Source organism: Phoca vitulina, unplaced genomic scaffold (genome assembly GCF_004348235.1).
Source record: "Phoca vitulina isolate PV1807 unplaced genomic scaffold, GSC_HSeal_1.0 scaffold17, whole genome shotgun sequence".
Taxonomy (NCBI): domain Eukaryota; kingdom Metazoa; phylum Chordata; class Mammalia; order Carnivora; family Phocidae; genus Phoca; species Phoca vitulina.
In genome coordinates this window covers 11,682,880-11,708,684 of record NW_022589720.1, presented here as the reverse complement: position 1 = coordinate 11,708,684, position 25,805 = coordinate 11,682,880, and the positions used below count along the sequence as shown (strand labels likewise).

The window sequence follows — 25,805 nt, the reverse complement described above, 5'->3', positions numbered from 1 at the left end:
TCTTCACTCCCTAGTACAGATTTTCAATGTAAATTCAGAGTATCTATCCTACTCCAAAAGTGGGTTCTGCCTCATGCTCTTATCCAGGAGTTTTCCTTTAAGAAAGTCAGCACATGTCCACGAAGATGGATTGAGGAGGTGGGTAGAGTCGAAAGGGACAAGTATTCTGGAAGCATCTTCCTTTCAGTCCCTCAGAGCTGCCTTCAGGAAGAAGCGCTGATGGGCGCCATGTGACGGCAGGGAGGGTGAGGAAAGGGGGAGCTTTAGTCCAGCCAAAAGATGAGCTGCAAAATGGTAGAACTGTCCGATCAAAAGGGAACCCCTCGGTGGCGGCAAAGGAGTAGACGTGACACAAACCATGTTAGCAAGGTGACTGCGAACTGCCAAGCTGCTGTTTGGGGCAAAGGAACACACGGCTCGAAAACATACGCAGTTTAAGGCCATTTGGAAGAAGGGCTTCAGATAGTGTGCTGCATTGTGAGAGCTTGTGGCTCGGCGGCCCCGCAGGGGAGGGGACATGGCAGAGCGGCCATCAGCCACGCCGGGGGCAGGGCCGCCAACAGCAGGGCTGAGCCGGTGCTGGGGTCCAAACAAATGGCTGGTTTTGCCCTGAACCTTCTGCTAGAGCCATGGGTCTCCTTGGCTCATGTGACTGATTGTGAAGCCCGGTGATAACCACTGTGTCCTAAGGGCTGTTTCTCTAACAGAAAACCGTGGGGAACACAAGCTGAGGGTGGTGGTGACGAGCTTGCAGTCAGGAAGCAGTCACAGCGTTCCTTCCTCTTGGGGAAAGGCACTGGTAATACTAACCTTGCAGAAACTCGGCCTCTTGTTAGCTAGCCCCTCTAGATTTACCGTGATTCCTTCCCGGATTCTAGATTTGGGGGTAAAATAGGAACCACTAACCAGGGGAGGATGTGTCTTCTCAACAGTCCTTTTGATAAGGAAGAAGTGTCCCAAAACGATAATGGACCTTCGATTCCTGGGTGCTAGGCCAGGTTGGTGAAAGCCAGTGGATTGGCTTGCTAAAGTTACCAAACTGCCAATCTACCCCAAACGTTTGTTTTTTTTAAACTATTTCTACAGTCCATAGCAAATCAAATTAAATGGGGAAGTCTTAACATCGTTGGGTGATTTTAGTTGACCAATTTCTATTTTGACTTCACAATAGCATTTTAAGAACATTTGGTATTTTCTTAAACTCCTTTCTGCTCTAGTTTTGGGGAGCTGGTGCCAAGAGGGCAGCCTCTCTGCTGCAAGAGAGCTGGAGAAAAATCCATGCAAAGCACAGGCTTGGCTGTGCTGAGGCTCCCCAACCCCCTTTTGACAAAATGGAAATGGGCATCCGTCCAGATGGATCTTGGCAGGCAGAGCTAACAGGGTACTTTTGTGCAGTGAACAACCTACACAGTCATACCCAGCATCCCTTGAACCCAGGGAAAGACAGGAGGGGAAGATGGAGGAGTGCAGGTCAGAAGGAGAAGGGGGAGAGACTATGGGTCAGAAAAAGAACGGAGAGGTTGAGAGTCAAGGCAAAATGGAACGGAGGCAAAGGTGGGGGGAACCAGGCAGGTAGGGAAGCTGTGAAGGCCCCCGAGACACCTGGAGCCCTCACAGCCCTCCGGGGCCCTGCCTGTCCTTCCAGTACAAATTACTGTAAGTTTTAGAAGAGTTAAAAAGACAAGTTTTTAAGAAATCAGTAAGTTGGACAGATGGTCAGTTGGCCAATTAGGCTCTTCCACCGGTTGATTTTTGGTGGGCTGGCCTATTTCAGGAAGGCAGTATGGAGTGAGCGTCTTCCTAGGCTTCTCCGGAGTTGGCTTTGGGACCCAGATTCAGATCCTGCCGAGGTCATGGGACTTGCCAGGGTCTCCAGAGTATATCCCACCGGCCTCCCTCATCTTCAGCAAATGGAGGCTGCTTGGTGGGGGGGGGGGGGGGGGTGCCATCACTTAACGCAGGCAAAGAGGGCTGCCACCAGGTGCCAGCAGACTGCACCGCCTCACACAGTAGGGCCCCAAGGATGTCTGAGGCCAGGGGCTGTTACCACTGAAGAATCTGCTTCTTTGTAAAAAGTTAAAATAGGTTTTTACTCCAGATCCTCCTGAGCTTTGCTTTTTGACATCAAAGGGTAGTAAAAAGAGAAAGTGTGAAATCTGCCCTCAACCCTGAATCGTCTGTTTCAAACTCTTATGGCTTGAATTGTGTCCACCAAAAATTGCTATATTGAAGTCCTACCCCCCAGTCCCTCAGAATGTGGAAATAGGTCTTATTTGGAAATAGGGTTAAGATGCAGGCCCAGTAGGTGAGTAAGGGGGGTGAGGGGACCCTAATTCAGTAGGACTGCTGGTCTGACCAGAGGGAAATCCAGACCATGTGGTGCCCCCGGAAGCCAGGACAGGCCTGGAGCCGACCGTCCACAGAGGCGGCAGAGGGAGCTCGGCGCCGCCCCCCACCTCCAGGCCTGGGAGGCCAGAACCTCCATCTGCCCTAAGCCTCCCGGTTTGGGGGTACTTTGTTATGGCAGCCCTCACACACTCACACCCCGTTGTTTCTGAAAGAAAGAATCCTCCTGTAGTCACTTAAGGCCACATGGGTTGATCAGCCAAACGTAATGATTCTACTACTTGTTTTCTTTTTAAATTCTCCACTTAACTGTTTCCACAAGACATCTCTATTCTTTTATTTCCAGATTCTCCATGTAAGAATCTGAGTAGAGGATTTGCCTAGAAATATTTTTCTTGGGGACAGGACTGTCCCCAGATTGATGTGATTAATTATATCTCTGCTGACGTGGGTTTTTTGGGGTTTGGGGGCGGGGTGGTCTTGGCATCCTGGCGTCCAATAGAAGCAGCCGTGTTCGATTTAGGTTACTTTGCTTTTTGGCTTTGCTCTGCTTTCCACTAATTGAATAACCTAGTGCATCTGAACCAGGCCCCCCGTCACTAACACTGAAAAGCCAAAACACATTCCCAATTTTCAGGGAGCAAATTCAGTTGCTCGTATTCTAGCCAGTTGTATTTATGCCCCCAAATTGTCTCAGACCCTTGATACTTCTACTTCTTCCCCGTTGGACCTTATAAATGGTATCTGATTTGGCACAAAATGATACAAATTACTTAGTTTTGGTTTACCGTGTCAGTACACACCTGTGTTCTGCGGAGAGCACGTGCCGGTAAGATGCCGTAGTCCCCACCCGGGGCTGCTGCAGAGTCCCCATCGGCCCGGGGATCCTGTACGTGCAGAGTGCTGCCAGCCCACCCCACGTCCCCGGGGTGGTTCCCAGGCTCCCCCAAGGCTCATCTGGCGCAAAAGCCCGTTGGTCAGAGAGGACAGTCGCGAGCTGTTGCTCCAGCAATGGCAAAGTAACCCGGTGGGGATTAATTCACAGACTTTCAGGAGTCCTATTTTATGACTCTCTGTGGCTCTTTGTTAAGTGGTCTTTATTAGTCTCTGCTTAAAGTCAGAACCAGTGTGGAGAGCATTTTTCTTCTTATCCGGTGGGCACATGACAGTGGGTAGGACTGAGGCATCACTCAATGGCACACATAGTCCAGACCCTCCCAATAACAATTCCCCATAAGATGCATGGACAGAACGAGGCTGATGTCCGTGGCTTGTCGATTTTCTGATTGCAGCGCAAGCTCACATACCCCCAGGTGCGAGGGGCTCTGGACATGTGCATGTTCCTGTTGGCCCGAAACTCTTGGTGTCCTCTTGATTTACATGGGTAGGATACGTAGAGAGTCAGCAAAGCCCGTGGGAAATATCTTCGTGATCTCAAAGAACACCACGTACATGTATGTACGCCAAGCAGTGTGTGCAATGAGCACATCGAGGACATTAAACACTAATTCGTGTGTTAAATGGTCATTTTGTGTGCTTAATGAAGCCGGAGACCATTGGACCCAGGAACAAAGGAGAACAGTCAAAAAACACTCAGGTTACACAGGTATTTCAGGGCTTTGCCTCTCCCCGCACGTAGGTGTCCCCTGCCCCTGGAGGTGGACTTGGAAAGTGACCTGGAAAGTAAAGTCGCTTTTAGCAAATGATAGACGACCTTTGCTCAGAACCTTCTGTATTCGCTGTGAAAGGCTGTATTACTGCATTTCCAGCTCTAGGTCGGACACAGGGAAGTGCACCTGACTTGCGCCACGAGATTATTCTCCGCATCCCTTCATACATACCTTCTGAGCCCAGGGCAGCCCTCAGAGAAGCACCATGTGATGCTGGGGAAAAGCTCAGGTGGCAAATACTAGTGTCTGAAAAAGCTCCTCACCGTCGATTAGGTGCCACATGGTTTTCAAGGGCCTGTCTTTCATCCTCCCTAAGAGATGGCTCTTAACTGATGTGGCTTGGAGAACGGATTGGCCCTCACCAAAACAAAAGAAAAACAAGACCTTTCCAGAAAACCGTGGTGCACTCGCCAGAGCCAGCGCCTCAGACCTCGGGAGGGGCTCAGAGGCAGGGCTGCTCATTGCACCAAATGGCCCTGGGGCCGAGCTAGAGGGATTTACCTCCAGCTTGAATTCAGTGCCACAGAGTGTGGTGTTTACCGATGTGGCCCTGAGGTCCCAGGGCCTGGGGTCAAACCCTGGCTCCTTCGTGCACCTGCTGGGTGGCTTTGGAAAGGTCATCTAAAGCTAAGCCGCAACTTCACTAGCTGCCAGACAGGCATGATAAAAAAACACCCACCTTTTAAGACCTTTCAAAGGGATAGCAGCTTATCATGGCGTCAGGCATGCTCTAAGCAAAGAATGCCGGCTCCCGTGATCAGGAAGTCCCCAAGCACATGGGATTCCACGGGAAGATAAGATGTCTGCATATGTAAACAGACAGCTGTTGTGGTACACATTGGATGCCAACGAATAAATCTGTGAATTTTTCTAGTTTTATTAATATATCCTTCCAAATTTCTGTGGGATTTTTTTTTTTTTTTTTGGTGTTTTGAAAAAAATCGGCATCTTGATAGATTTATGTGTATCTTCTATAGAAGGACCTGATGCATACACAAGACATATAATGTGTGCACCGTTTTTCTCCCTGAGGCTTGGGAAAGCTCTTCAGACGTCCCACCACACCCTCCTGTCTGTAGGCTCCAGTGCGGGGTACAGACAGGGCTCCCTCCAGCCTCCGGCCGTCTTGCTAGCTCAGAAATGTCAGTCACCCACAATCGGCCGTGAGCCCAGAGAGAGAAATCGATCCCTGGAGGTCCCTGGCTCTGGGACCTCCCCCCCTTTCCCCGGCTCTCACATGACGAGGACACTTTGATGGCTATTAGGACCCACCCAGACATTCCCAGGTCATCTTATCTCAAGATCCATAATTTAATCACACCTGCTGCTATATAAAGTAATCAATACTTATGTGGCCTGGGGACTTGGGAAGCAGTCGATCTCTGGGTGGCCCTTACGCAACCTGCCGCAGGAACTCGCAGGTGCTTTGGAGGAAAATGAAAGGCATGAGGCTGAGGGAGATGCCGTTTCAGACGGGCAGTCGGGGAAGGCCGTGCTGAGGGCGCACATCTACGTGCAAGCAGGTGCCTTGTTTGGTCTCCTCCTCCTTTCTGGTCGTATGGGGCCATTGCTCTTTGGAGAGCTTTCCAGCCCCTTTCAGAAGCTCTAGCGCTATTCAGTCTTACCTCTTTTCCACAAAATTTGAAATCTGTTTTCTTTAAGTCATTGTTTTTTTTTTTTTTTAATGTCCCTGGTTACTGGAGGTGGACATGGTCCCTTGCTCCCACATGAGCAGCCTCCTCCTCCGGAGGTCAGAGTCCCATCTGGGGGGCTATGCTTCGTCTCAGGCCCCAGTTTCCTGAGATAAGCCTTGTGTGGGAAGGATTAGGGTGGAGGCTGCTAGAGAAAAGGTGACTGAGCGAATGGTCTGTAGAAATCGGGTGTGGGACACCCGGATGTCTCTGTCACGTTGCCTTCCAGGGCCCGGAGGGAAATAGGGGCCATCGAGGGGCGGAGGCCACTGCAGAATGTAAGGTGCGGGTATCTGGTATTGAAAACACGTTAATCCTAAAGCTTCAGAGCTTCAGGCCCCGAGGGACCCTCCAGGAGGGAAGGAGACCCAGAGAAGCAGTAGCAGAGACGGAAGCGGACAGGTTATTTCTCTGCGACACATGGAGATAATCCCTCTCGGGGAGGTTCAGATAATCCTGAAATACTTTTTATGCTGTTCACAGTAGATAAGTCCCCAGGGAGCACAAATCCCAAAGATACGAACACGAACTCCGTTCTGCCTCCTCGTCCCCCCCAGCTCCAGCCCCCTTTGGAAGATAAGTCGCTGGCCCCATCAGTATGTATAGAGTCCCTCATCCCGGCCAGCACCCCGGCTCCGGCCACCTGCCACTCTCCGGGTCCGAGGTGCTGCTGAGAGAAAAAGTAGCGCCTTGGGGAAGGAAAATGACCCGCGCCGCTGGCTGCAGCCTCCGTGTCCCCAGTTAGGAGCCTTTTTGCATTATTATAAGGGCCAGTGTTGCATCTTGGGTTCAGGACAGGTGCTGCTCTCCCATTTCCATCTATTTTCCACGTGTAGCGGGGAGGGCCTCAGATGCTCTGGCCGCACGTCCCTCCTCCCCTCTTGCTGCTTCATGGGGTAGCAGAGAGCATCACCCCATAAGCATCAAGAATTCCTGCTTCTGATATTTGCAAATGACACTACAGATAAAGGGCTGGTATCCAAGATCTATAAAGAACTTCTCAAACTCAACACCCAAAAAACAAATAATCAAGTCAAAAAATGGGCAGAAGACATGAACAGAAACTTCTCCAAAGAAGACATACAAATGGCTAAGAGGCACATGAAAAAATGTTCATCATCATTAGCCATCAGGGAAATTCAAATCAAAACCACATTGAGATACCACCTTACACCAGTTAGAATGGCAAAAATGGACAAGGCAAGAAACAACAAATGTTGGAGAGGTTGTGGAGAAAGGGGAACCCTCTCACACTGTTGGTGGGAATGCACATTGGTACAGCCACTTTGGAAAACAGTGTGGAGGTGCCTCAAAAATTTAAAAATAGAGCTACCCTATGACCCAGCAATTGCACTCCTGGGTATTTACCCCAAAGACACAGATGTAGTGAAAAGAAGGGCCATATGCACCCCAATGTTCATAGCAGCAATGTCCGCAATAGCCAAACTGGGGAAAGAGCCGAGATGCCCTTCAACAGATGAATGGATAAAGAAGATGTGGTCCATATATACAATGGAATATTACTCAGCCATCAGAAAGGATGAATACCCAACCTTTACATCAACATGGATGGGACTGGAGGAGATTATGCTAAGTGAAATAAGTCAAGCAGAGAAAGTCAATTATCATATGGTTTCACTTATATGTGGAACATAAGGAATAGCATGGAGGACATTAGGAGAAGGGAGGGAAAAATGAAGGGAGGGAAATCAGAGGGAGAGATGAACCATGAGAGACTATGCACTCTGAGAAACAAACTGAGGGTTTTAGAAGGGAGGGGCGTGGGGGGATGGGTTAGCCCAGTGATGGGTATTAAAGAGGGCACGTACTGCATGGAGCACCGGGTGTTATACGAAAACAATGAATCGTGGCTCACTACATCAAAAACTAATGATGTATTTTATGGTGACTAACGTAACATAATAAAATAAAATAAAATAAAATAAAAAGAATTCCTGCTTCTGAATGCGTCCCATTCAGGGCTGCCTGGAAGGAAAGCCCGTCAGTCCGGAGGCCCCTCCGCTGTGTGCCAGAAAGCTGCAGAATCCAAGCTGGTAACTAGGAAAAGCCACTGTCCCATAAGAGCTTGTCCAGTCGGCCCTGTTTTCAAAGAGTTAAAGTCTGGTTCATGAGAGTGACCAGTCTCACCTTCCTGCTGCGGAACTTACCCACGGGCTGTCCGTCCCTCGGCCATCGGCCAGTGGACACCATGGGCCTTATTCCGGCCACGGTACCACGCTGACCCTGTGCCTACAAGGACGGCCTGTGTGAGGCTTTGTTCTGCTCGGCGGCCCCACCCCCGCGCCCGGAGACTGCCTGCTCATTGTTCACATTATCCGGGAGAAGAAAATGACCCTCTTGTGCATGGGGAGGACAAAAAGGACCAAAGGTAAATAAACTGAATTCGAAGCTTTCTCACCCGGCGCCCCACAGACTGTGTACCGATGGAAAGCTCTTGGTGCGTGATCAGCAGTGGGTAAGAGCCGCTCCTTCCCACTTTTCGCCGGCATCTGGTTTTTAAGGAAATCATCATGCCCTGCAGATTTGCGGGGCTGATTGGTTTGTTTAGGGAAACTCAGAGGAGACTACAACAGTGAAGATGGGTCCCCAAAACTCCACCTAAACCTGCATCATGAAATGACAGTATGAAAAGATCTTTTAATCGCAGTAAAATACACCTAACGTAAAACTTAGCATCTTAACCATTGTCAAAGTGCAACATTTTACAGTTTTTCAAGTTTTAAGTGTTAAAGTTGAGTACATTTACACAGCTACGCTCTGGTCACCACCACCACCCATCCACAGATCTCTGCATCTTGCAAAACCGAAACTCTACACCCACCAAACAACTCCCGTGCTCCCTGCCCCAGCCCCGGGCAAGTTTCAGTTTGTGAACTGTCAACGGAAAGTTAAGGCTAAGCAGAAGCTCAGGTTGGAACTTTATAAGTACTCTTCAAATCGGGTAATGGGAAAGCATGAAACGTTCTGCAGCTAGAAGGAGCGCCCTCTGCAGGCTTGGTGCATGGCGCCCCCTGCTGTTGGAAGTGCATCATTGCCGCCTTGCTCAGAATTGGGGCTTCGCTCCGAGAGAGGCACCAGTGCTCTAGTGGGGTGTACTGGGCAGTTTCATTCCATTGAAATCATAGCAGGGATGATTCTGTTTTCATACTCTTTTAAAAAGCTGACTTTAAACCCTACATCTGAGAACGTGAGCTTTTTACCATGGCTGTAGCGTAACATGGGGCGGCGGGGTTGTGCATCGACTCTCAGGAATGTGTGCGGGGAAGATGTGTAACAAGCGTGACTGTCCTCAAGCCACACTGAGACTATCAGGGGCGCCACAGACACTTTGTAATGTGCTTTTCCAAGCTGTGTGTGTCCGTGTGACGGAGGCGGTTTACCCCATCTCCTTCCCCCACTGCAGTCGGCAAGCCAGACCTTACAGACGCCGGCCGGACGGCGCCCCTCCCCGCTGGCTAGTGCTGTCATTCCCGCAACCCTTCCTCTCCAGGTTTTCCCTGCCTGTGACTTTCTCCTCCGCGGAAGTGTCCCCTCCCTCTGCCCTGTCCCCTGCTGTCCCTTCTCTGTCAGAGGATGGATCGGCGGTCCCCTAGAGTGCCAGTCGCAGGACAGCAGCTCATCCCCTCTGGCGATTATCCCAGGCTTGCTCCCCCGTCACCCTCTTCAACACCGATGTCCAGAAATGGGGCTCGTTGGCCATTTTCACACATTACATCTGCTTTAGTCATTTCTGTTCTAGTAAGATGGCATATTTTTTTTCCTTCAAAACTGGGATTCACACTGGTTCCAAGAGGCATCCCGATGGAATGCTGGGTCGTGAACTCACTGTTCGCACTGGGAAGGCTCTTCGCAATGACCGCCTCTAGCTCAGGTGGCAGCCAGCAAGTGGGAGGGAGAAACTGGCCCAGACAGGCTGGAAGGGCGCCCGCAGTGCACCCGGGCTCCAGGCTGACATGGACTACCGCTCGTCCACGTCCCACCGCACCCCTCCCTCTTCCTGCCTCACCTCTGTCCCCCGGCACTTCCCTTTAATACTCACTGCAAATTCCTCCACATCGACCCTTCCTCCCCTCTCGCTGGCCCGTGGCCAACTCCCGGCATAGTTACAGTAGCACCCACCCCCCGCCATGACGGGGCTCCCTGCTTCTGCCCTTGCCCCCCGCAGTCGGCCCTCACACAGCACCAGGGAGCAGAGGGCCAGTCAGCACACTATGCTGACCATGGCACCCCCGGGCCCCACTCCCTCACCCCCTGCCCGGCTCAGAGCCATGACCATGACCCACAAAACCCTTGCTGAAGTCCCCACCCCTGCCGTATGCCTACTGCCAGCGCAATTTGATGCTGAGAATCAAAAGGCCAAATGATGTTCCTCAGGTCTTCATCAGCGCTCACTGAAGACTCGGGCAAGGTAGACATGGGCTGCCCGAGAGCGTCCTGCTTTTTCTGATAGGGCCCCTCCAGCCACAAGCAAATCAAATCAGCGTGCCTTCCCACTGGCGTGACACGGGACGCAGCTCCCAGGACACTGGTTATGAAAATCCAGTTGTCATGGGGCTCCTGGGTGGCTCAGTCAGTTGGGCACCAGCCTTCGGCTCAGGTCATGATCCCAGGGTCCTGGGCGCTCTGCTCGGGGGGGAGCCTGCTTCTTCTCCTCTGCTGCTCCCCCTGCTTGTGCTCTCTCATTCTCTCTGTCAGGTAAGTAGATAAAATCTTAAAAAAAAAAAAAAGAAAATCAAGTTGTCAGCCGCCTTCTGAAAGCTGCCCTCCCTCCAAATCAGGATTTCTCAAATCCCTGTCATAGGCACACATGGACTTGATCTGTCCTTGACAGATACAGGGGTCCTTTTTATGCTAAAATGTTTTTCTGACAAAGAAAAAAGATTACAGGGGCACCCGGGTGGCTCAGTCGGTTAAGCGGCTGCCTTCGGCTCAGGTCATGATCTCAGAGTCCTGGGATCGAGCCCCACGTCCAGCTCCCTGCTCAGTGGAGAGCCTGCTTCTCCCTCTCCCTCTGCCTGCCTCTCTGCCTACTTGTGCTCTCTCTCTCTCTCTCTCTCTGTGTCAAATAAATAAATAAAATCTTTAAAAAAAAAAAGAAAAAGAAAAAAGATTACATGTGCTTTGTGGGAAATGAGAAAGTACAAAGAGAAAAATAAAATCAGTCCTAATCTTACCGCCTCCAGATGACTCCAAGGTTGACATTTCATTGTGGTCCCAGGAAAGCTTTGATGATAATGATAGCTAAGACTGATTGATCACATGGACTGCGCCGGGGGCTGATAGGGCCCTGAATGCACGGGGCAGGCTCCTCAGCGTGGGGCATTCTGGTGTCTGGTCGTGCGCACTGCGGAAGGGAGCTGACACCAGAACGTACATCACAGGCTCACCAAGCACGTGGTCGAGAGCCAAGCTCATAAGCACCTCTCTGTACACGGTGTAGTTGCGGGTTAAACACTGGCTTACCCAGTGGACACTTAAACCCAATTAAAAGGACATTGACCTTGTCTTTCTAAGTAAAATCTCCAAATAAAAATGATGCCCAGGCCTGACCATGTTAACTAAAAACAGTTGCGTGTATCCCTTTTTCTAACTGCAGGGGATCAGAATCTCTGACTTGCTACTCATCCTGGGTCTTTGGGGTAATGAAGACAGCTTTGTGAGTTCCTCAAAAGCATGGTCAACAGCTTCTGGAGATGAAGTCAAACCCAGAGCTCTTGGCCATGTTTCTTTGTGGAGTGGGCTCCTCTCAGGACGTGCGGGCTTGGCTGTCCCACAGCAGCTGGGTTTATATGTTCTCTGCGTTCAGACGCTGACAGAAACAACTGGCTTCTTCAAATCCCATTCCCAAGTCCTCGTCCCGGGGCAGGGCAGGGACTGACTCTGTGGGAGAGGAAGCAAGGCTTGGGGAGGACGCTCCTTCTGTGGTTCTAGTCACACTGACTCAGACAGGAGCGTCTTAGACCCAGGGGGGTTGTTTCTGTAAGGCTTAGGGCTTCCTTCGTCCCCTGTGCATGCTATAATCCCGATTGAGCATTCTAATATACGACAGAACTTTGTCATAGCTTAGATCATTGTTATACAGATTTGGAAACGAAAAGTTAAATACTGCCCCCGACACAGAACAACTGTGTACCGACAGGTGAAGCCAGCTTAACAGATTGCCCCTCAGGACGATGCCTCTCAGGAACAACACCATCATACAAGCCATGGCCGTTGCATCTACACCGACTGGGAACATCCTGTCCTGATTGTGAATAAAAGGGCTGTGGCCCAGGGGTGGTTAGTTTTCTAAAGAGGCTAACGCAATGAACGGAAAGGAAAAGCCAGTGATCATGAAGGTAGAAGGTTTGTCTGGAGAGGTCCATGCTCTACTAGAGATGAATGTATCTTGAAACACAGAGAAGTATGTCCAAGTTCAAAATAGAAATGTCAGAGTCAGTGGCCTGGTCCTCAGAAAAAGAATCACAGTCTGTCAAATAAAAGAGGAATGGGTCATGGATCTTCTTTTTCAGTAACCTTTTAGCATTATTTTAGGTTTACAGAAGCTTTGAGGAGGTAGCTCTTTGAGCTACCTCTCACTCCATCTTGCTCTATGAGGGCCCTTTTGACGCACCTGAGGAGCCAACCCCACCATTAATTAAACTCCAGAGTTCATTCCGATTTCACCAGCTTTTTCCTTGTGTCCTTCTTGTGTTCTATGGTCCGGTCTGCGTGACCACATTCCAGTGAGCCTTCTTGTCCCTTAGCCTCTCTGGTCTGTGAGAGCTTCTCAAACTCGGTTTTTGTGGGCTTGATAGTTTTGAGGAATACTCATTAGGTATTGTGTAGAGTGGCCTTCAGTTTGGGTGTGTCTGAGGTTTTTCTCCGTTAGACTGGGCTTATGGGTCTGGGGGGAGGAAGCCGACCCAGGTGAAGTGCTGTTCTCCCATCTTACCAAGAATATGTGCAATCAACATGACTTAATCACTGTTGACCTTGACCTTGATCGCCTGGCCGAGACTGTGTTCGCCACTTCCCTGCTGGAAGGTACTCTCTCTAGGAGGCAGTTGCTGTGGTCAGCCCACACTTCAGGATGGGGGGGGTATGCTCCACCTCCCTGAGGCCTCATCCAAATATATAAATTGTTCGGCATTGTATGTGGGAGATTTGTCCCTATTCAAATCAGTATGGACTCGTGGGTAGTTATTGTACACTGGGGGTCATAATTCAATACTATATTATTTTGGTGCTCAAATCGTTCCAGCTTTGGCTATCGGGAGCTCTTTCTGCTGAGTTCCTGTGTCCTTTGACACATTACTCCAGGCTGATCATCTCGTATATTTCCTGCCCTGGTCTTCGAATAAGCCACTTCTCTAAGAAGCCCCGGCTCCTTTTATTGGAGAATAAATAGAAGAACCCAGATCTGGGCGCTGAGTGGGTTATTCTGTTTTGCCGGCTGCTTCCTAATCAGATAATATTGACAGCAAGCTCTGCAGGGGGAAAAAAAAAAGCCAACCCCGCACCTGCTCCAAGGAGAACAAATCCTGTTCATTGTCAGTAGTTTATTAGGTTTGTGTTCTGGTTTGGAAAAGTCAATGTCATTAGGCTCTGCAAATATTTGAGGAACACGGCATGTCATGGTCAACTGGGAGGGCTTGTTCCGAGGGAAGCCTCCTCCGGGCAACTCATTAGAATGACACTTTTCCTGAAATGTTCTTTGTTAGGTTTACTTCTGAAGCTTCTTGTTTTCTGAAACAGGCTGGTCAGATGTGATCTGGTTATTATTCTTAGGGGAAGTTGACCTGCACGTAAGTATTGATTGCAGCTTTTAACCAACACCACACCTACTTCTAAGTTGCATGTTTTTCTCACTGGGCAGTGCAGGAAATAGTCACTTTCTTAGGAGCTTGCTGGAAGGCAGCGGGCGTTTTCATCCTGGAAGCACGGCAAAGGGGCCATATTTAGAAATTTGGGGGGAGAAAAGAAAGGAAGCGTCGAGGTAGGCCATGTTCCTTCTCTTGGAACAGTTACCTGGGATTGCTGAAGCCCCAGACCAGACTGACGGCTTTCGGCTACCTTGCTCTAGAAGACCCAGTCTAGGCTCTCGGTGTGTGTGACTGAAAACTCTAAAGAGACACCTCGGTGGCATGTGGCCTTGATAGGGACCTTTAAGGTATGCTTAGCACAGATAGAGACCAGAGGGAGACCAGAGTCGCTCCATGAGTCCAAGTCAAATACTGTGGAATTTTGGAAATGGAATATCAAGCCACTCTCCTGGAGGATCTGTTAGAGACCCACCAAGCCTCAGCGTTTGGTTTGCAAGGGACCAGAATGGTGGTCACCCGTCCAGGTTGAGATTCATGTAAACGTCTCATGTGACGTGGGCAGCTCGTTGTTGCTGTGCCCTCGGATTGCACTCCCTCCTTCAAAGGTTTACTCATAATCTCGTCCAAGGCAGTAAAAAGTTTCCAGATGAACATTGTCCATGTGGAGAAGCAAGAGGGAGGGATTATCTGGCTTGGCGACAGATGCTTTCTTGTTCCATCCTCTCTGACGTGTGGTTACACCCTCCTTTTTCCTTGGTTTGTTGAAACTTAGAGGCTACTTTATGGTGATTTACAAAACACAGAGAGATTGCAACGTGCAGCATTATCTCACATTCAGATCATCGCTGGTTGTAATAGAAATACAGCATACCCGTGATTCTCCTGGAAGCCTACGTTTTTAGGAGAATATGCCCTAGGTATCGCCCTCCAGCCGGGAAAACTTAGAATAGCTTACCCTCCACATCTCCTTAGGCACAAAGCAAGTCCAGACTTGGGGCGATGCTTACTTACCTTAATCTTTACAGCTTTACTGCAGTGGAAAATATTTGGAAGGAGAGATGATCCATCTCTTCATCAGGGAAATGGATTGTGTCCCAGTCCCATGCTCAGTGTCATTTTGAAGTTTTAATTGCATGAAATTGCCTCCCTCCCCCACCCCACCGCCTCCCCCGAGCTGTAGGCGTGAACCTCACCCTTTCGGGCTGACAGCTTTGCAGTGGAAAAAGATGACAAGGCCACTTGTCCAGGCCACTAGGTAATAAAGTCTCTGAGCTCTGGGTTGCTAGATCTAAGGAAGTACTTTTCCCTTCATGTCAAAAATTGGGTGTGAGTACTGGCATTAGGCAGGAGGGTTAAATGATTGTACATCTGCCACTTTTGAAATGCAATGGAATATTCTTTCCAGATGCTGAAGCATGCATGATAGAATAAAAGCTCCATTACATTTATAAAGTGAGACATATTTATAATAGATCTTCCCATTAGCACAACATAGTTAATGGGACCAGCCTAATTCCATGAAACTTAATTTACCCAAAGCCTAAAGGATCATGCATTCTGAAATTTCAGCGTTCTGTTTTTACATGATTGTGATTCATTTTAGAATGTATTCACTTTCATTTTAAAGAAGAATCACTTGCACCTGAAGCAAGAAAATATTTGGTGGAATTGGCAGGTGTTTAGCATTCTCTTCCAAAGTTATATTATTACATGTTTTCATTCAGGGTTTGTTAATCAGTTATACACACACAGAGGTTAAAAAGTCCATTCCCTAAGGATTGTTACCAACAGCCCTTCCCCCGGCCTGCGCACTCCCCACTTTTTGTACTCCCAGACAGCCCCCCAGCTCCACAGCTCTTTCGATGGATTCCAAATGTGGCAAACTCTTGACAGCTAGCTCTGATTCCCTTCTTTTCTTGAAAAAATTGTAGTTTTTCCTGGACCGTCATCATTGTCCTATTCATAATTTTTCTCAGCTTTCTATTTGCCACTAGTTTATTCCCACATGTTCCCTTCATTGCATGCACCCCACATATGAGGTCTATTCCAACCAGCTCCAGTGCAAATCTGCTGACCTGTGGGCCTGTTCTCGGCCCTTCCGGGATCTTCCCTGACCCCATCCCAGGGATTCCCCAGGCCTTTTTCTTGAGACCAATCCTGTAATTTTTCTTCATCCATGACTCCTCCCTTGCTCTGGCAGAGGATACCCCCAGTGGCTTCTTGAGAAAGTGTTGTGTAGGAAGGAAATTCTTTGAGGCCTTGAACATCTGAAGGTGTCTTTCTTCCAGCACACTTGATTGACAGTTTGGTTCTGAGTTCTAGGATAGAAACCGTTTTCCCTCCTCACTTACCGCCCGTGTCTTCTGACTCTCGGTGTGAGCTTTCTAGCTATCCACTGCTGGAAGCTCCTAGAATCTTGTCTCTGCCTCCAGCATTGTGTGTGCTGTGCTTGGCGGGTCTTCCTTCATCCACAGTGCTGTGTCCACCTGATGGACCCCACGATGGTCTTAGAAGTCGTATCTTTCAGCTCTCAGATTTTCACTGTTCTCTCTTCCTGGAACTCATATTACTTGAATTTGTGCCTCCTAGATTGGTCCTTTATTTATATTTTTTTAACCCATTCTCCTGTACTTCCCATGTCTTTGTCCTGCTGCATCTTTGTTATAGATTTCTTCAACTTTATCTTACTGTCGTTTTGTGAATTTCTTATTTCTGACTTAATCTTTTTAATTTTCAGAAGTACCTTTCTTGTTCTTTAACCACCTTTTTGAAATACCATTTCCATTTGGGCCTTGTTTCATAGATGCGGGATCTTCTATCACTCTGAGAATATCAGTGGGGAAAGTTTCCTCTCTCTCTCGCTCCCTGTGTGTGCGCACACACACACACGCCCAAACACACACACACACACACACACACCTGTCCATCTCTCTATCTCTCTGCTTTGTCTCTGTTTCCTCCGATTTTTTTTCCCTCTGTCTGAGCCTCTTCAACTTAGAGGCCTTCCTCAAAGTCTGGTGATCCCTGCTTGTCTCCTCACCGTGGGGGGGCATCAGAAGCCGACTGGCAGCCCTGCCCGTGTGGGGGTGGCCGATGCCCTGTGTGGGCCTCGTGGTGGCCGGTCAGGCACGGGAGGGTGTTCTGCCTCACCAGGAGCCTCCAGCCTCCAGAACCCTGGGTCTCCTCCCCCCAAAGGATGCAGCTGGTTTCCTGTGTTCTGGGAGCTGAACAGAGGAAGAGGACAGGAGCTTCGACGTCATCCTTCCCTTAATCCCCCGGGTTCCGGGCAGCAACTGTCCTCCACTGCAGAGATGGAATTCCAGGGTCCTGCCAAGGTCAGGGGCCACAGTCACCAGCTGTGCAGGGGCGACTGGACAAGCTGCTTACTAACTAGACTTTCCACCGGCCTCCTGTTGGCCCTGCCCTCACTTCCAGAGGGCCTGTTGCCACATTTCCTGATGGGGTGAGGGGGGAAGGGCTGGAAGCAGCTCGCTCCCCACCCCCACCCCCTGTCAGTTTAAAATTCTATTTTGGCGGGGGGGGGGGGGTCTGTTAAATCCTTGTACTCCTTGCCCACCTGCTCTCCAAAAGTGCACATTCCGTGGCTGTTGTCTCTTATTCTCTTAACAAGACCTTGAAAAGCTCCCGAACCCATCATGAATTTAAGTCTCAGTGTTTCCTTTCTCGTGAGGTGCGCTGACTCAGTGTGGCTCTGCGCGTGCAGATGTAGTCCAGGTGCTTTCGGGTCACTTCTCACTCCTGGGGGAAAGCTGTAAAAATCCCATGACTGAGCACGTTCACCCTGACCTCACTGAGTGGCTTAGCAACCTAGTTACGCCTTCCATGAGAGCAACTGGTCTCCCTCAGTAGCCCCGCTGCGGGGGTCCCTCTGGGGGTCCCTCTGGGGCACCTGTGCCAGATGGGCGGGGCCTGTGTCCAAAGGTGAGGACAAGGCAGGACGGCGGCAGTGTGAGGACGGATGCACCAGCCCCTGATCGGGCAGCTTCGCCCTCCTTCCTAGCTCCGCGGGGTCACGGAACACCTGCCTTGATGTCGTTTCACTCACGTACGCTCCTGCTAACGACCTTGCTGACTGTCCCTTCTGCCCCCAGCTCTGTTTCGTGATGTTCTGGACGCCCAACGTTTCTGAGAAAATTCTGATAGACATCATTGGAGTGGACTTCGCCTTTGCAGAACTCTGCGTAGTTCCCCTGCGCATCTTCTCCTTCTTCCCGGTTCCAGGTAAAGACAGAGAATGAAAGGAAAATTCCTGTCTACCCTCATGCCCGATGCGGTCTTCTTTCTTTGGAAATGTTTGCGATGATGTCCCAAACAGGAACACTAAAATGTCACAGTGGATTGGAAAGGTGCCAACACATTACCTACTGGGTTGCAAGTTCAAGAAACAAATCGGACAGCCATAATTTGTTTCTTCAAGGACAGAGGTCGCAGACACAGTAAAAAGAAAGCGCACCCAAAGGGACAGCGTGAGGAGTTTTGGGGGGCCCTGGAACTGTCCCGTGCCCTGCTCATGGTGATGGCTACACAGATCTGTGCGTGTGTTAAAATTCTTAGAACTATATCCTCCGAAGTCAGTTTTATAATACGTTATTTAAAAAGTAACATAAGCAAAAAGGCAGATAGACTGCTAAAACCTGCAGATGGACAAAGACAGAAAAATACTGCTGGAGTTAAGAATCTGGGGGCAGAGCTGAGGCCAGACGGCATATGGCCAGAGAGAAAAGTCTCCATAGCCAAAAATAAGCCAGGCTGAAAATTCCCAAACCAATACCGTAGGAGGAGGTTTACTATAACGAGTGAGGCGGTTCTTTATTAAATGAGAAGAGCAGGCCGCAGAATGGCTGATTAGCATGCTACTTTTCTGTAACAAGCATATCACACACGCTTGTTATTCTGTGTGTCAAGTTCATGGTGAGTGCTTGGGTGTCCACTCACTGTTCCTGGAAGTAACTCACCAAACTGGTACCAGTGGTTGCCTCTGGAGCAGGACCAGGGCCTGGGGGAGTCAGTTGCACCTTTTCAATTCCATACCAAGCGCATGCCATTACTTATTCAAAAACGTATTGCCCAGGGGTGCCTGGCTGGCTCAGACGGAAGAGCTTGCCACTCTCGATCTCAGGGTTGTGAGTTCGAGTCCCGCGTTGGGTATAGAGATGACTTAAAAATAAAATCTTAAAAAGAAAATTAATGCCCAAATAAGCCACTAAATCATTCAGCTGAGAAGGCAGAATGGACAAAGCCACGGTTAAGAAATGGGCCGCAGAGCTGGAGGAGGCCAGGGCCAGTGGGGCCATCCGGGCACCGGATCGTAGGCCACCCCTGCTCTTAGACGCCGAGCATTTCTGGAGGCCGGGCCTCTCAGGTGTCACCTTCCCGGTTGTGGAAGAAGTGGAGAAGTGGAAGATCGCGGCCATGGGGTGGTGTCTGGTCTTTCTCAAGGGGACACTGGGGGAGCCACGCTGTGGAAGGTGACCCCACCTAGAGCAAGGCTGCCCCCTGCTGGAGACTAAGGACCGGCCGCTCCTTCCCCAGATTCAACTGGCGGAGGAGCTGGGGTCCCAGACAAATCCTGCTGGGACTGGACTGGTTTTTAATCTCTTGACTCACTTCTGTGTCGGTCACACTAAGGCTTCGGGCCAGCCATCAGGCCCCATCTGTCTTTGCAACCTGCGGGGTTCAGGCCAAGCGGGTGGGCGTTCCAGTGGGCGCCCCTACCCTCTGCCTCAGCCAAACCCAAGTGTGTGTGTGTGCCTCATAATACAAGGCCTCCACCCCGGGCAGGCAGGGCCTCCCATGAGACGAGGAAGACAGGAGCGTCTTCCTCCCAGTGTGCCCTGGACATGAGTTTTTACCCCATGAGTCTGCCTGGCGATGCCCACCCTGGGAGGACTAGGCCATAGCTTCCAACAGCCCCTTGCAGTTGCAGATCAAATGTAAACATCCAGGCACTTCCTCCTGACCGGGGTGTCCGCGGCCCCCCACGCAGTCCGCGCCTAGAGCCCTCGTTTGTGCCCAGGCCGGGCGCCCTGCCCTGCCCCGCGCTGTGCCAGGGTGGATGCGGAGCCAGCGCCGGAATGCACTGCGAGGTCCTTGGGAATAGTGACCGACCGAGACAAGGGGGGCTGTTAGGGAAGGAGAGGAGGGTGCCAGCAGTCCGGGATGGCTGGGAAGGAACGAGGGAAGCCCCATCCTTCCCTCTCCCCGCTCCGGTCTCCACGATCCTCCCCCGCCCCTCCCCCCAGGAAGACGGGCCTTCTGGTCCGGCTTCCCTCCTCTTGCACAAACTGGATCGCTGGCAAGGTGTGGCTTTTCTGTGTCCTCTCTTCTAGAGAGCAGAGATCAGAGCTGGAGGCCGGGCTGGCGGGCAGGGGGGCGGTGGGCAGGCCGGGCCAGCCGAAGACAGACAGCAGTCACAGCGGGGAAAGGCAGCTGCCTGCAGCCCTCTGTCTGGGCGCTAAGGGCTGCAGTGAGGAGGCAGCCTGGGTAGGGATGGGGCTATGGCAGGCCCAGAAGCTGGCTCAGGAGCCCCGGCAGGAAGATGTGGCGGCCAGCCCGGGGCCGCAGCAGCACGGCCTGGGTCCTCACCCAGCCACCCCACGACCTCGGGTGTGCTGGCGAGGCATGGGGCAGAGGCTGAGGACTGGGAGAAGCAGGGTGTCACTGACCAGTCCTTTGCTGTCCCCTCAGTCACTGTGAGGGCCCATCTCACCGGGTGGCTCATGACGCTGAAGAAGACCTTTGTCCTGGCCCCCAGCTCCGTGCTGCGGATCATCGTCCTCATCACCAGCCTCGTGGTCCTGCCCTACCTGGGGTATGCTGTCGGGGAGCGGGGAGGGGAGGGCTTGGGGGCTGTGGGTCCTTCTGCCACTTAAGAACATCTGCATGTTCATGTGGCATCCCCAAGCATATCTAGAATTAGAAATGCAGAGTGATACCTTCTTCCTCTGTCCAGGCAGTAGGTGGAAGGCGGCTCAGCAACATTCTAGAAGAGTACTTTTGGGGTCAGGCCCATACACGCTATTCACTGAGCACCTGCTACGGGCGGCAGGCTCGGGAAGGGGGAAAGCACAGGGAGGAAGGGCGTCGTGACCCCCACCCTCAGAGCTCCCATCTCTGTACAGAGACGAGCGCAGGAAGGGCTGTGGGCTCACGAGTGAGGGGGCCGTGGCCCACGGCCCCGCCAGCAGCGTGGAGCCAAGATCTGGAAGGGGAGTGGGGGACAGCTCACCTCGGAGCTCCAGGTCCCCTCCCCACACAGGGGGGCCGCGTATCAGGTGCAGCCCTTCCAGCAGAGCTCGGGGTGGGCGGGGGCAATTGGTTCCTCTCTTGTCTGCACCTTTCCCGGGCTGGGTTTCCACTCTACCTGTGCCTCAGCACGGCTTTAACAGACAAATGGCCTTTGTGTTCTCATCCCAGGGTACACGGAGCCACCCTGGGCGTGGGCTCCCTCCTGGCGGGGTTTGTGGGAGAGTCCACCATGGTCGCCATAGCCGCGTGCTACGTCTATCGGAAACAGGTGAGCCTGGCTGCAGACCCACGCACCTGCCCGGGCTGTGAAGCCTCCCCAGGTGCAGGGATCCTGGGCAGCTCCCTGTGGACCCACAGCGAGAGGTGGCCGGGGCGGTGGCACCTCCCGTTCATGTCCCACCTCAGCTGGATCCACACTGCTCACCAGAACTCCGGGGCCCCTCCTGCGTGTGAGTGACCCTCGTGGCCAGAGTTGCTCAGTCCTAGGTCAGGTTCACTAACAAGGGGACACCTTAGTATGTTGTTTTGTAGGTTACTCCTTATACCCATTACGTGGATTATTCCTGACACCCGCCTCGTCTCAAAGGGCAGCCAGATTGCTCAGGAGAGACGACTGAAAGGATACAATCCTGCATCCTAGTGTTGCCTTGGGAGAATACAAATTGTAGAAACTAAATAATGCTTTGACTATGCAAGAAAATGCTGAAACCGATCCATCCTTTAAGTCGTTATAAACTCAGACTTTATCGCTGAGGAAGGACCAGTCTAAAAAATGTTGGGTGATTAGGATGCCCTCTCCCCACTCTGCCTCTGCAAAGCCCTTCCCCTCTTCAACCTCAGATCCCATGCCCTTCCAGGAAGTCTTCTCAACTGCCCACCGTGTGCACGCTTGCACACACACACACATACACAGTGTACTCACCGTTAGCACATAATTCATTTATCCTGCAGGGTTACCTAATTGTTTGGGGGTATAGTCCTAAGATTATGACTACTTAGGGAGCAGGAGGGACAGGATTAGCCAGGGAGTGGAGGGGGGTAGAGAAGGGAAGGGGCCCAAGGATGGATCGCTGGGGCTCCCCAGTGATTCCCCAGCCACGGCAGCTGGGTGGCGAGGGCTGAAATTGGCAGAGGCTTGAGCCCAACCAAGGTCAGGGTTTTACCTACAAATGAGATTAAAGAAAAGAGGGGCAGGGCACAGAAGCGATGCTAACTATTGAGCATTTCATTTAAGCTGATGCGCGGGGAGAGGAGGCAAGAAGGCCCATGGGTTGTGGGGGCAGGGGCCTGGAAGGAGAGGCAGACCGTGGCGGGAGGTGGAGGACCGTGTCCTTGAAGCTGGCCTGTCAGTGATGCCAAGGGTGTTGGTAATGACAGAGTCTCCAGTGAGCCGAGAATGGCGGGGCTGGGGGGCGGCACTGGAGAAGCTGACCCCCAAGGAGAAGAGGTCAGGGCCCGGAGAGGCATTTACCGCAAGGCGGCCAACATGGCAGTGCGGTCGCCGGAAATCGGGACAGGCGACCAGCAGGGTGGGAGAGAGACACAGACCTGGGGTGGCCTGGAGGGGAAAACAGTCTGCATGTGGGGGGGGCGGGGGGCCCCAGGGCAGGGGGACAGGGCAGCCAGGATCCCCCAAAGCGCCTAGCACAGTGCCGGCCCCCCGAGTAAGTAACCGGACTGAGAGGAATATACTGAGCCCAGATGCAGCCGCAGGGAGGTCACCCGAACCAGAAACGGGACCCAGGTCTGCAGCGAGGGGCCCCCTGAGACCCTGGCGGCCTCTCCCTGCTCGTGGCTCTGCGGTGTCGCGTCCCCGTCACAGCCCCACACTCATGAGTCTTCTTGGGTCTAGAAAAAGAAGATGGAGACCGAGACGGCGGCCGAGGGGGAGGACTCGGCCATGACGGACATTCCGCCGGCAGAGGAGGGGACAGACGTGGTGGAAATGCGAGAGGAGAATGACTAAGGCGCCGGACGCGGGGACAGCAGGGCGGCCAGGTGGCAGCGCAGCGACATCTCCTCTCCCTCGTGCTTTCTTTCTTCTGCTCTGGGGTTTGGGTTTGGGTTTGGGTCACGGAAGAGGCCTTGCTAGAGGTTTCGTGTAGACTCTGCGGCATACTGGGTATGCTCCCTCGGCTGTGGGGACCCGAACAGTGGTCCCTGCCATCGCTTTGGACACACAAACAGAACAATGAGTTCACGCCCCCACTTCCCCCGAAATCCCAAAGACGCAGCTGCCTCTAGAACAGCCCGTCCCCTCCTCCTCCCCCCTCGGACAATCTCCACTCGGAACCAAAGGACTGCGGCTGGGCCATCAGCGCCCTCGGCCGCCCCCGCCCAGCAGGCCCGACTGGACCCTGTCCCTCCGCGTCGCTCTTCCGAATCCACAGGTTACAGCTCGGCTCTCTGTGGCTGGCTTCCCAGGAACACGGCTGTGCAGAGAGAGACGCAGCCCCGGGGGCCTGCGGCCACCAACGCCCGGCCACCCCCCTCCCCCGCCGTGCAGAGCGTCCGCGACAGATGGCAGCCCGGCCTGGCCGCTCACACTGACCAGTGCCTTTGTGGACGCACTGCACGGCCGGGCGGACGGACGGACGCGCGGGCCTGACCTCCCGGGGGAAGGTTCGAGACGCCGGGGGCGTGGCGGACTGAACGGTAGCATTTCACCTGCATTTTCCTAGGTTTGAGCGAGCTCCCACTTTTCAGGCCCCGCCGTGTACATACATGAGCTAAGTTTTTTAAGTTGTCACAAAAGCGCATCTCCAGACATCAGCATCCTCAGGCATGACTTCCCCGAAGGCTTGTTTGTCACTCACCTTTCCTGAAGATGGCGCTAGAGCAAGCGAAACGGAGTTTTTTCTTAGTTTTTTTAAAGTGAAAGGAAGCTTTAAGTCATAATCTAGCATTCTAATGCCAGGTTGCTGTATCGTAACTTTTGAAGTAGATTCGTTACCTGGTTCCGCTACTCTTACTCATAACCATGCGGGGCAGGTAATTCACACCATGAGAAAGCAAGACATTTTCTAAGCGATAGCAAAGTCACTATGTGATATTCCCTGAAATGACACATTTGAAATCCATTTAGTGCAGTATATTTTTCTAAGTTTTGGAAAGCGGGTTTTTTCTTTAAAAAAATTATGGACACAGTTCACTAAATTCTTGATTTAGTCAAAATTCCTAGACGGAAAGAACCTAAACACAAAAATATTTTAAAGATATAAATATATACTGTATATGTTATGTAATTTATTTTAGGCTATAATACATTTCCTATTTTCGCATTTTCAATAAAACGTCTCTAATACAATACGGTGATTACTCCTGTGCTCTAGAGACCTGCGGTTGAAACGTATTGTATCGATGAACATTGTATCTTATTTACAGCAGTTCTACAGAGTCTGTCATTTGTATATAAATGTAAGGATCAATAAATGAGGAAGGAACTATTTTTCATTATGGGTAACGGGTATAAATGGGGTCAGCTAGCATAGACAACAGTGAGAATGGAAATACACACTGGAAGGGGCGAAAAAGGCAAGCCTTTTGTGTTTATTATTTTCAGTGCTGTGTAATCATATTGTTCCTCGTTAAAAAAAAAAAAAGAATGTAAGGGCATAAAGTCAGCCACGAACATCACAGGGCTGCATTCATATTTCTGGACATCAAGTGACCTTGGGTGTGTCCACCGTGGGGACAAATTTTCATGGGCTTCCTCTGAGAGACTTTTCCTCCGTATAGATGAGTGCTAGAAATTAAGATGCGTAGCTCTCGGGTGGTTTCAGGGACAGATCTGAGAAGATGGGGGAAAAAAAAAAACGTCTAATTGTATCAGCTTTTTAAAAGTACATGACTAGAAAATTAAACAGCAGTATTTTTTAACATGTGTGACTATCTCATGCTTGTGCGGCTGGAACTTAAAGATCAAATTGAAAAAGCCACCTCTTCCGAAGTCGGGGAAAGATCAGCTAGAGACCCTTCATTACACAACTAGAATGTGTCATTAGAACCTCAGAGACACCGTCGATGATGAACATCACGGGCCATAAATATGTGGCGCCCGTCTCAGAGAACTCGGGAAGACCACGATGACAGAGCCTGTGCAGGACGTGTCCAAAACCTTCTGCCTCGACGCACGCCGTACCCTACACGGTTCCTTCACATGGGCGGCTTAACTTCACTCATGGCCTACCACACACACCTCAGCTTCTAGAGCAAGACCTGGTATTGGCAGCCTTAGACAGGAACACTGCTCCTTCCCACTTTTCAGAGTAAGGAGGGCCACGCCTTTGAGTTTGCCGACCAAAAAAAAAAGATTTCCCCAACACAGGTTTCTTTTTTATTGCCAGTCGCTCAGCTGACATATAATTAGAAGGGCGTGGAACCTGGGAGAGTCACATGGCAAGGACCGTGAAAAGACCAAGCGTGACCTTCTCCATATTGGGTGATACATGTAGACAAATATAATCTGTAACGACAGGGGCATAAAGCCGTTTAAAATGCTGAGAAGTGAGTTGGGGAAGCTCAAAGCAGTCTTCCTGCACTGACGGTATTCCCAGGTCGGAGGCCTCTTCGCTTTTTTGAGGGTCCTATGCCAGGTCATTCTAAAACATAAAGGTGTCGTGTGCTCTGTTCCACTCGGAGCTTGGTGGCACAGGGCATCAGATGCCCAAGAAGTGAGCGGGAAGAACCAGGCGAGGCTTGCTCCAGGAAAGTCATGATAGGGCTGGACCTGTCGGCCATGAGGCCCAGGGGCATGTGGAGAGGTTTGCACGTTGGCCAGAACCCCTCACTTGACTGGGATTCTTCCATCTGGGCGCGGGAGTGGAAGCCAGGCATGGTCCCTTGCTGCCTGTGTTGGGTCTGTCTTCTTCCAAAGGTCTTGTTCTGTGTCTGTTTCATGGGTCAGCCTGAGCAGGTGGCTTGGCTTTGGAAACGTCCATGGATGGTTGATACCTTCAGAAAGAATAGCTTTTAGTGTTGTTTAGGATATGTCGGGTGGGCCC

The 25,805-nt window shown here is 51.3% G+C and overlaps 1 protein-coding gene across 1 annotated transcript in view; it reads left to right on the top strand.

The window, feature by feature from the left end:
* The window catches only part of ANKH (ANKH inorganic pyrophosphate transport regulator), a 129,521-nt gene extending 104,840 nt beyond the window's left edge, over nucleotides 1-24,681 (top strand). Inside the window, exons 9-12 of the mRNA XM_032415390.1 lie at nucleotides 17,646-17,775; nucleotides 20,242-20,365; nucleotides 20,971-21,070; nucleotides 22,655-24,681. Coding sequence (XP_032271281.1) covers nucleotides 17,646-17,775; nucleotides 20,242-20,365; nucleotides 20,971-21,070; nucleotides 22,655-22,768 — 468 coding nt within the window. The 3' untranslated portion in view covers nucleotides 22,769-24,681. The remainder of the gene's footprint in view (nucleotides 1-17,645; nucleotides 17,776-20,241; nucleotides 20,366-20,970; nucleotides 21,071-22,654) is intronic.
* Nucleotides 24,682-25,805: the final 1,124 nt, after the last annotated feature.